The 12,383-nt window shown below is 36.4% G+C and overlaps 1 protein-coding gene across 3 annotated transcripts in view; it reads right to left on the reverse strand.

Moving 5' to 3' along the window:
* Positions 1-12,383, reverse strand: part of HCN1 (hyperpolarization activated cyclic nucleotide gated potassium channel 1) — a 413,751-nt gene that overhangs the window by 26,097 nt on the left and 375,271 nt on the right. For all 3 annotated transcript variants that reach the window (XM_051853385.2, XM_008262038.4, NM_001082063.1), the window contains 1 exon segment: positions 10,711-10,951. In XM_051853385.2, the coding sequence (XP_051709345.1) occupies positions 10,711-10,951 (241 nt within the window).

Genomic DNA, 12,383 nt, shown 5'->3' on the forward strand with positions numbered 1-12,383 from the left:
AATCCTCTTTTCTTTTCTTTGGGGCACAGACGTATATCTCAGCAAAGGGAGCTATCAATGCAAGCAATTATAATATTATGCTGGATAATAAGGTTGTCTATTAAAATGTGTCAATATGTTTATTACACCATGCAAAAATAGGTTGATGCAATTTTAAATAGCCCAGCTTTTTCTACTTCATTATTATTTTTTTTTTTTGCTGGACTATTCTGACAGGTAATTTTACTCTTTTCCATGTAAGTGTTTCCATAGATAATAGATAGGTCACACTTAATTGGAACATGTTTAAAATTAGTAAATTTAGATTATTTAGCAATAGGCTTGAAGAAATGTGTATGTATATGTGTGAAATGTGTTTCATAATTCATTTGAAGTGGTAGGAATCCTATTTTTTGAAATGTTATAGAATAACATCATTGGTAAACAACTTGCAGAAAATACAAAAGAAGTGCCTAAGAGTGATAGTTTAAGTCCTGTCACCATCAATTTCCAGGTCATGTATCTTTTAGGCTTCTCATTTATGCAAGGGTATAACATAATGAATTTGATTTCTCTTAATTCTCAATTTATAAAAAATGTTTCTGGTTAATATAGCATATGAATTATACATTATGTATACTATATATACTATATACATTTCCATTTTCCTTCTAATACATTTTGGCAATTGATGTAGAAAAATGGTTAAAGAATATTTTGTAGTTATTTTCATCAAATACAGTATTATATGGTATATTTGAAATTATATATAACAATACCTAGTGTATTAAGAACTAGTTGCTTTAGAAAATTTGGATTTTATGAAATACATATATACATGTTGTATATGTGTGCATGCATATGTTTGTATATACTCTCCATCCTCTGCCACACACACTTTGATTTAGACTTTCAGTGCTACTAAACTAAGACTAACACAGAAACAAGAGAAAATATGAATTGAGAGTTAGATTCTGCAGTGTTCATTCACCTGACTACAGCATTGAATCAATAATATGAGGATGCTTCAAAATGTGTATGGAAAATGCATAGTATAAAAAAACCATGAGGTTCTGGCATTCCATATGGGCACTTGTTCAAGTCCTAACAGTTCCACTTCCCATCCAGCTCCTGGCAAGCCGCAGAAGATGGCTCAATTGCTTGGTCCCTTCCTTGTACCCATGTGGGCGATCCAGAAGATTCTGGCTCCTGGCTCTTGGCCAAGCCCTGGCCATTGTGGCCATTTGGGGAGTAAACCAGTGGATGGAAGACCTCTCTCTCTGTCTCTCCCACCCTCTCACTCTAACTCTGCCTCCAAAATAAATAAATAAGTATTTATCAAAATATTATGCATTGATTGAGAATTTGTTTTGCACTACAACAAATTTATAATGTAATTTCCCCATATACATTTGAAGTGTCTTAGTAACTTACTGAAGTCCTTTTTTTAAAGATTCATTTATTTATTTGAGAGAGAGAGTTACAGACAGAGAGAAAGAGTGACAGAGAGAAGTCTTCCATCCACTGGTTCATTTCCCAAATGGCCGCAACGGCCAGAGCTGGGCAATCTGATGCCAGGAGTCAGTATCTTCCTCCGGGTCTCCCATGTGGGTACAGGGGCCCAAGCACTTGGGCCATCTTCCTTGGCTTTCCTAGGCCATAACAAAGACCTGGATAGGAAGTAGAGCAGCTGGGACACGATCCAGTGCCCATATGGAGTGCCACCCCCGCAGGCAGAAGTGTAACCTACTACACCACAGTGCTGGCCCCTTAGTAATGTCCTTTACAGATATATACTGCTTCATACTACACCAGCCCCTTTGTTTATGTTAACATTTAATCTTGTGGTACAGATTACAGGCCAGATAGGGTCCTAAACATTTTAGATATGTTAAATCATCTAATTGTCCCAGGGTTGGGGAATCTTTATTCTGTCAAGGACCATATAGATTTTTTTATTTTTTATTTTTTTGAAGATTTACTTTTATTTATTTGAAAGACAGAGTTACAAAGACAGGTAGAGCCAGAGAGAGAGAAGTCTTCCATTCTGCTGGTTCACTCTGCAACTGGCTGCAACGGCCAGAGCTGAGTTTACCTGAAGCCAGGAGCCAGGAGCTTCTTCCAGGTCTCCCATGAGGGTGCATGGGCCCATAGACTTGGGCCATCTTCTGCTGCTTTCCCAGGCCATAGCAGAGAGCTGGATTAGTAGTGGAATAGCTGTGACTCGAACTGGGGCCCATATGGCATGCCGGCACTGCAAGCTGTAGTTTTAACCTGCTGCATCACAGCGCTGGCCCCCATCTAGATATTTTTAACATTATTTGTGTTACAGAATTATCAATTTAAAAATCTGCCTGCTATAGGTTTATTGAATTTTCATCTTGCCTGAGGTTGCCTAGACAGAGCCAGACCCAATAATTTCACTGATATACGGCCTACAGACCAGACACTCCCGACTCTTGCAAGCATACCTCACAAGGAAGACATTACTACTGCCCCCATTTTACAGATGTGGATAAAGGAACTTGGACTTGACTTTCCAATGTCCATTGGCATCTCAAGCATCAAAGCCAACTCTTACACACTTAACCAGTCTCTCCCATCTCACTGCATTTCATAGAACTTCATGGGTCAGCTCCTGATAATTTCTACTTTTTTTCACTATCCATTGAATATACACTTGTAGATGATTTTTATTCAGCAGAGCATGAATCACTACAAATATTATTTGATTCCATTTCTTTAAATGCTAAATGATTGGCCTAGAAAACATCCTCAATGATGACCATAAATGGAAATGCAGTCTTTCTTTAAAAATACTGAGGCCTCTAGAATAGACAAGGAGACATTTTAGATGCTCAGATTGCTACTCAAACAAAACAAGGAAGCTGGCAAAGAGAATACACGCATCGAGAGCCCCATTTCAGCAGAATTGTTGAGCTGGAAGCAGCTGTCTTAGTAAACTCATTTTACAGATGATGATCCTGAGTCTCTGGGTGTTAAACAAGTTGTTGCGGGATGTGCAGTTAGCTGCTACTGTCAGAGATTGGACCAGATACTGCTCAGTGGACAGGCCTGCACCACCACATCATGCTGCCTACAAATCCTCTTATAGTTATGATCCTAAAGATAGAATTTGGTAACTTAATTTATGATATTATGAAAGGAAAACAATAGAACAATGAAATATGCTTAGGGTCTGCAGACATAATCTTTTAAATTGCATGTGGTGAATCGTTCAGTAAGGGCGATCACTGACATAGATGCATAGCTTTAGCAATTTGGACCTTCAGACATGAAGGGAGGGTATACATTTAAGAGTAAGTAGAACTGGGCATAGAATTAAAAAGCCTGCATTATTAGGACAGGTGGAAAGCCACACGGAAAAGGAGCAAACTGGAGAGAGAGTTGAAATGAGGACACAGTGAGAAACCAGCCATCTGTCCACCAGCAAAGATGCACATAAAGTACCTGCAGGACACCACTGCCTTCCAAATGAACCTGTTCAAACAGCAGATTCCTAAGAGGATGCTGTACTTGTAAAGAACATTTGTTGGGGGGTATTTATCAAATGTGACTTTCAGAATGTTTTAACCTCCAAATGCCACTAAATAAGAAAGAATCCAACAAATTCCATAGGTAAAAAATTTACTCTTCTTTAGGATAAAAGTGTGACTTTGAGAAAGTTAAAGAATTTTTAATTACTTCCAAATGTGTACTAATGCCTGACAGTGGGTGGTAGGGCAGGTATGGTGGGAAGAATTGCTATGTTCCTAATGTTGTATCTATGAAATGCATGCACATAAATTTAAAAAGATAGCATTTATTGTTCCCGTTGAAAGATCTTCTGTACTTTAGCTCACCTGACTCTGAATGATAGTGCGTATTTAAAAGGGTGAGAGGAGACTGAGATTATATTCAAAAGTCACAGCCCAGATTTTTTCACGCAGTTGCTCTACTCGCTTACTTTACTGAAGTATACCATTTCAGATAAACTTCTCTTATGTTTTCTCTCCTAAACTCTACAAATGCAATATACAATAGGGACCTTTAAATAAAGTGTCATAACAGGATAACGGTTTGCAAAAACTTTACCCAAAGCAAAGTACCTTGCTATTGTTAGCTCATTAATCACACCCGACTGTGACGAGAGATGAACAGATTTTGCTGAAGTAGGACAAGGAGATCTTAGTCAGCAAAGTTGTCCTGGGACTGTGAAAACCAAAATCGAGGCTGGAAAGCAAATGAATAGGAATAGGAAAAGAAGTACTCCAAAGGGAATCTTGAAATTTTTTCAGCATGTTTTAGTCAGTTCAGGCAGGTATACAAATTACCACAGACTGGGTGGATTATAAACAGCAGAGATTATTTCCCAAAAGAGGCTGGAGGTCTGAGGTCAGGGTAACAGGATGTTTGGGCTCTGATGAGGGCCTCCTCCAGGCTGCAGACTGACCCATTAGTGTTCCTTAGTTTAAGTACACTAATTCCATTCATGAGTGGCTCATTATCATGACCTAGTTACCTTCCAAAGATCTCAAAGGTCCTCCGAATAATCACAATGGGATTTTGTTTTTGTTTTTGTTTTTTTGACAGGCAGAGTTATACAGTGAGAGAGAGCCAGAGAGAAAGGTCTTCCTTCTGTTGGTTCACCTCCCAAATGGCCACTGCAGCCAGCAAGCAGCGCCGATCCGAAGCCAGGAGCCGGATGCTTCCTTCTAGTCTCCCAGGTGGGTGCCTTCCCGGTCCGCAGCAGAGAGCTGGACTGGAAGAATGCGGCGCCCCAACCGGGACTAGAACCCCTGGTACTGGCGCCGCCGGCAGAGGATTAGCCTAGTGAGCCACAGCGCTGGACTGGGATTGGGTTTTAAACATATTAATATTGACACACACAGTGATTCTATAGGAAGTACTAACTAAAGCATTATTAAAATATGAAGTCTAATTATTTAGTATGCATTTATGACTTCTGTCAAGAACTTGTAGGAATTACAAGGAGGAGTTTGTTTTTATTTATTTGAAAGGCAGAGTTACAGAGAGGAAAAGGAGAGTCAGTGAGAGAGAAAGAGAGAAAAAGAGAGACAGACACACACACACAGAGAAGAGAGAGATCTCCCATTTACTGGTTCTCTTCTCAAATGGAGAAAATCAGGAGCCAGGGACAACATCCAGGTTTCCCGTGTGGCTAGTAGGAACTCGGCTGTTTGAGTCATAATCACTATCTGACAGGGTCTGTATTGGTAGGAAGCTGGAATCAGAAGTTGGAGCTGGGAACTTAACCCAGAAACTCCCATGCAGGATGCAGCCACCTTAACCACTACGCAAAATGTCTACCCCCACTACTATATATTTGATTGATTTAGACTCTAAATCTAAATCAATCAAATATACAGTAACTGTATTATCTAATTTCTGACAGTGAAACCAATTTACAATTAGACTAAAAAGTAAATTAAGTCTGATATCTCAGAGGTAGGTAATGCTCGGTGCTCATTGTTTAGTTTGTAATTTATTATTATTATCTGCATTGATTTCCTATCTTGAGTTAAAGACAGTGGGTTTAATGCAGGATTATACTAAAGTGAATTAGGGGATTTATGCTTTTCTAAATTTAGGGCTAGATAGAAAGAAGAAGAAATGAAGGTTAAAGATATGATAAGGGAAATATATTTATCCTTCCAACCATCCACCTATTCATTCATTGTACAAATTATTACTGAGTGTCGTTGATAGTCTAGGCATTGTATTTTAGGGCTGCAGGTTTGAACTTGAAAAAGTTGTGTTTAAATTCATAAATATCAGAATGTAATATGTAATGCTGACATAAAACAACATTTAAAACAATGAAATAATATGTTAAGTTTTGTGAAACACAAAGAGAAAAATCACTTGTCTGTGGAAGATGGAAAATATAATATTTGAAAGACTTTGAAAAAGATGAGAAGCTAAATCAATTGAAAATGAAAAGAATGAGGAGGAATTTTAAAAACAAAATGATCACTCTCTGGAAAGGCAAATTTCGTTAGTTTATGTAAGAACTGGTGGTCTTAGATGCTGGCCCAAAAGTGAATGAAAATGTAAACTGAGATTAGGAAAATAGGTTATCCTGGACTCTACAGCATTTTGGGGATTCTGTCCAAACTTCTGGATATTATTCTTCTTCAGATAGAAGGCCGGAGGAACAATCCAGTTGGACCTCTTGGAAGAAGAATGGCTGTAGAATGTATGAAACACAGTGAGCATGGTGCCACAGCCGTCTCTTCTGAGAATATGATGATACAGGCATGAAATGGGAAATTTTTAACTTCAAGATAAGGACCATTAATTACTCTCAGATCACATATGGAGAGTTACTCAAAGAGAAATCTTAAAGAAAATATCACTTCAAGGGAGGGATTCTTCTTAGACTACATTAACTGGTGGGGTATATTCTCCTAAAACAGTTTTGCCTCCAGTTACACTTTACTGAAAGCCTTGCTTCCTTTCGCTTCCTGGGATATGCATACAAAAATTGGGGGAGAAATCTGACATTTTTATTACAAGAAATTTCTTTAACAGCATGTAGAGATTATTATTACAAAAGTTGGCATTTGAATAATACAAGTAAAATGTGAATATCCAAGAACTATGAGAATCAAAACTTAACAGTTTTCAAGACAAAGATGTTTTAAATTTCAAAGCAATGTTACATCCTAAAGTGAATCAGAACCTGCTAGATTCACTTAAGCATGCAAGAGAACCCTAGAATTTCCAATGAAGTCATTTTGTACCATTTTTAAATAGATAAGGGAATTTAGGAACTAGGTAGAGATACTTTTTGAAGTGTGTAGGGATAAGATGTATTCATCAAGCTTAAAGAATATACTTGACTTCTAGAGATGTTATTTTAATAGGCTCAGGATGTAGTCTTGTTCTCTAATTATAAAAAGCTCAAAATGTAGTTTCTTGTGAATAACCCTGGGAATGGAGGAGGACCCACAATTATAGTAAAGAATTTTTGGGTTTCTACTTCTCATTCTCTTCTTTTGCTTTCCTACTAATTTATTAACCAGAGAAGGACACAGCTTGAAAATAAAATGTGTTCTTATGTTCATCCTGTCTTTCATATGTTAATATCAGGTATTTGGATTTAATCCTTTAGAACATGTTGATTTGTAAATAACTTTATAGTATCACAGAACTGTGAGGTGATGATGTCCACAGGGATTAACAGCTTTCGCACAATGATTTAGCAAAACTTCCTCCCGTGGTTGTATATTGGTATTTAAAAGTGGACCAAAGCATTCAGAAAGATATGTCAGAGCTATCTGATAAGTGCTGAAACAATTATTTCACTTAGCCTAGACTAAGATGATAAGAAATGAGGAAGCAAAAGCAAAAGAAAAAAAAAGTCTATCAGAGCCATCATTATTCCCTGCTCCAGGCTTTTCCTCTCCACAAATGCAATGGGAACACTGAGCTAATAAAATTCTGCATTTACTGTCAACAGATGCCTCACACCTTCTAGAAAACCAGTATCAACTTGTAAAAATATGCAAAGTACCAGAGGCAGAGTAAATTACAAACTACAGATTGGCAGATGCTTCAATCTTCCTACAAGCAATGAACAATCACCATGACAGGGATTGCTTGTGTTTTTCAAATATATGGCTCTAATTGGAAAAAAAAAAAAAGTCAAATGATTTTTTGTCTGTTCAAATGGATTTGGGCTTAAAAATTCTAAATCCATATATCAGCCATGTAAAAAAATGCCTTGCAGTCTCCCCAAGGTTAGAAAAACATTGGCATTATTCATAATCGTCAAAACAGTATTTCCCTTCTGATAGGCTTGTTTCCCATCACAGTACATGACAGAAGATTTAGCATTTCCATCATAGGAAGACTATGGATTTTCCCAAAATGCTAAGCACCACTGATGATACGGTTTCATATTTTTAGAAATTTGTGGGATTTTTTTTAAATCTTTCTAAAATACAAGAATCCACCAAAATAAAAGTTACACAATTTGAAGGAATTTGGTTTCTTTTGCTCTCTGCTATGACCCCATGCCTGTCGAATGTGCCTAATATACATCAAGCACTTATCCTAGGTTCCTTCTCTTCCATTCCTTCTTCATGATCCTAAGGTGGGACTTCTCTTATTTTGTTCTTTTGAAGTTCGCTGTTCTGTGCCTGATTATGTCTACTTATTCATGGTGGAAGAGTGGAAAGAATATCCCTCAGGCAACTTCTGGTTCTGCTTAACAGTACTATGAACTTATCAAGCTAATTTATGCAAATTTAAAATCAGAATAATGCAAGAATCAACCCCACTGATTTTAAAATTTAATATTAGACCACGAAAAAGTTATGGGTTGTAAACTTTAGCATGTTAAACTTAATTCATTATTATTATGATGATGATTATATTCTAACTGCCTTATAACATCTTTTTCATTTTTGGCATTTAAACTGAATTGAATTCAAAGCAATACAGGCCCATTTTTTTTCTGTAAACTATCTGTTGCAGACTTGTTGCTTCAAAAATCTGGAGTCTACTGACAGCCACTTCACATCAACATAGTGAAAATATGGGTGAGGCTAAAAACACTGCATCCAAACAAGATAATATTTTACAGAAAATCTTGGAGAAGTGAATTGAGTTGAGTAAGTAAAAACATTAGAATATATATCCTTCACACAATTGAGTGCCAAAAAACACTCCTTAGTAAATATAATAAGAATCACACAAGGTAATTCTCAGTTAATAATGAAATTATACTAAAAATTGATAACAGAAGAATAGACAGAAAATCTCAAATTCTTAAAACACTTTAAATAGAACAGTGCTCAATGTAGATATTTAAAAATACTGTGAAATTATGAAAATTAAATTGTGATGACAAATTTGTAGGAGGTGACAAGGTGGTACTTATGAATTTATACTATATAGTATTAATACATATATGAGAATGGAAGAAAGATAAAAAATCAGGAGTTAAAGCATCATACTTAGCAAAATAGCAAAAGAAGAGCAAGTTAATCCCAAAGCCAGAAGGAAGGTATAATAAAAATTATAGCAGAAATCAATAAAATAAAAACACAAGAGAAGAATGTAAATCAATGATACCAAAATCTAGTTCTTTGATAAAAGTGAAAAAAAAAAAATAACATTGAAGAAAGCTAAAACAGTTACTGGAAAGTATTAACTAGCAAAAACCACACAGTGAGAAATAGATATCAGAATAAATTTATAGCTGTTGTATAAACAAATTGCATTAGTAACAAAATGACCTTGCAAAAAAAAAAAAACAAAAAACAAACAAACAAACAAAAAAACAACAAGGCCCAAGTGTGTTTTCACTAGCAGATTCTATCAAAGATTTAAGAGAGCAATGGTACTGATTCTCAATGATCTTTTCCAGAAAATGGAAATAGAAGGCGCTCTTCCCAATTCATTCTACGGAGTAAGTTAGCCTAATACAAAAACCAGAAAAATACATTAGAGAAATTAAAAGGTACAGACCGATATCTCTCATGAAGACTGACACAGAAACTGTGACCAAAATACTAGCAATTCAAATCTAACAATGCTTACACACTTTAATAAATAAAAATTTTTTTCAGATATGCTAGGCTAGTTCAACCTTCAAATCAAAAATCGAAGAGAAAAAAACCTGACGATATGCTTGGCAAAGGGTTAAAAAAAAACATTTGAAAACTTCCACTCATGTTTAAAACAATTCTCAGACAGGCTGGATTTGAAAAAAGTCTCAAACAGGTTTAAGAACATCAAAAATAAATTAAATTTCAATTAGTATCTGACCTAATGATGAAAACTGAATACTTTTCTCTTAAAATCATCATCAAGGCAATAGCAAGGATATCTTCCCTCTGTATTCTAATTCAATATAATACTAGACATCCTTGCCACCAAAATAAGAGACAAGGGAAGGAACTAACATGTACACAAATTGGAAATGAAGAAATAGAACTGCCTCCATTTCTAGAAGACAATAACATCTACGTGGAAAATCTCAAAGAATTAACCAAAAAACTCCTATAAGCAGTAATCGACGGATCATTAGATAAATGAAAACTATTCAAATGTTTAGATTATTTTAGGAAGATAAATTTCCACCCAATTAGAGGCTACATTTCTCAGCCTTCTCTAGACATAAAGATGATCCTATAACCAAATTCTGGGCAATCATATGTGAGTAACAGTTATGTTGTCAACTTGGGGGTACATATGTAACAGGAAATTGCTAGATTTTCATTTCTTGTATTTTCTCTACTCCTTCTTGTAGGCCATAGCAACACATGGTATAGGAGGATCAGAGCCTCTCCTGGAGATTAAAAACAAATAAAACAGAAGCACCGTAGTGGATAAATAGACCAATAAAATAAATTCAATCTGGGTCCCTGAAAAGTGTTGCAGAGAAAGATCTGTGCAAGCCTCCTGGGACTTTGGTGTGAGAGATATATCTTCCATCTGATTTAAGCCACAGTTATTTGGTTTCAGGTACAGAGGCTGAAATGACAGCCCAACCAATGCCAGAGTAAACCTTCATACATTGCACCTTTGACCCTGACATGTAAAAACACACCGTTAAAGACATTTGTATCTGAATTCAAATACAAGTACATGTTCAAAATCAACAATCCAACAATCAGACATCTTGGAAATTCTGACAAAGACACCTATCTCAGACCACTTAGGTTCCATCTCAGTTGCATTTTATATTTTACTAACCTCCAAAGTAAGAGCCATCTGTCAGCTTCATTTCTTTACTTGACTTTGTGATGACACCCGCCACACCATGCTGAATGAAATACATTTTTTTCCCTACAGCTCCTTCTCGTATGATATAATCTCCAGGTTGAAATACCTCAAATCTCAACTTGCTCAGCATGGCAGTCACAAAATTCGGATCTGCGTTAGCAAAAAGAGGCATTGTAGCCACTAGTTTCCGACAGTTGAAGTTGACTATCTCCTAAAGATGAAAGAGAAAACAAATTTAAAGGAGATATTAATCACATCTGGAAGAAAAACGTGCTAAGATCTAAAAATATGCATAATATTACAATTCACAATCAGAATAAAAAATACATAAATTCTAATAATCCACACATCAAAAATCAGAAATTGGGTTTTGTATCCTTACACCTAGTGTTGTATATGAATATATTATTCAACAAATGTTCAATACATGCTCAGTTTGAAATATTAAATATTCAATGAAAGATTCAAATTTTTAAACTTGCCATTTGTTATTCTATATATGACATTAGAACTTCTATATGAAAGAATTTTAGTCTTTCTTTAATCTTTCATCTATGAAGGACGAAACAACATCAGTTCACATTGCCTATTGCCTATTGCTTCTATGCTGCTCTGTGTTGAACAACTGACTCCGCATCCACTAATAAGAATTCTAAAACAAAGGCCCAGATGACAGACAAAAACATTTTGATGTATCTTGTTAATGACATTTATATTAGAGCAAGGGCAATGGAGAGTGAAAAAAAAAGTGACAGAAAGGATATTGTCATCTAAAATTATGAATCCAATCTATGCCTATGATGGATTAGAGTATCACTCTTTCCAAAGCCTTGTATATCTCCACTGGAAGTCTTGATCTGCTCAGAGGCCATATTTTCCTGTCTGTTTGTTTCATTTCTAAGGTGAGGTTAATTTTTTAACGATTTTTTAAAATTTATTTATTTAAGAGGTAGAGTTACAGACAGTGAGAGGGAAAGACAGAGAGAAAGGTCTTCTGTCCATTGGTTCACTCCCCAATGACTGCAATGGCCAGAGCTGTGCCGATCCGAAGCTAGGAGCCAGGTGCTTCTTCCTGGTCTTCCATGTGAGTGCAGGGGCCTAAGCACTTGGGCCATCTTCTACTGCTTTCACAGGCCATAGTAGAGAGCTGGATTGGAAGAGGAGCAGCCAGGACTAGAACAGGCATCCATATGGAATGCCAACACTGCAGGCGGAGGATTAACCTACTGTGCCACAGTGCCGGCCCTGAAGAGGTTAATTTTAAATTAGAAGATCTGTATGTTTGATTTTATTCTGTAGTTTTCAGGTCCAGCTTAGACATACTCTTATCACATTGGGCCAAAATATGGATATGGAATTAATGATAACTTTGCAAGTCAGATGGGTGACAAGGAACAGACATTGAGAATCTAAGTTTTACAGAGCGCTAATTCTCCGAAATGTCTTCACCACCGAAGCTCAACAGAGGTGGGAGCGAATTTGTGATGTCGCTTAAGAGGAACAGAAACTTAAGACACCTTTAAGAGGTGAGAAAAGGGCAAAAACAAATGGAACTGTACTAAGCACCAAATCAGGTGCCTTGCTGAAATGTGTTAAACAGTCTTCAGTTACAAGGCTTGCAGAGTTTCCCAGTTCTTCCTTCA

This window comes from Oryctolagus cuniculus, chromosome 14, assembly GCF_964237555.1.
Source record: "Oryctolagus cuniculus chromosome 14, mOryCun1.1, whole genome shotgun sequence".
NCBI lineage: Eukaryota > Metazoa > Chordata > Mammalia > Lagomorpha > Leporidae > Oryctolagus > Oryctolagus cuniculus.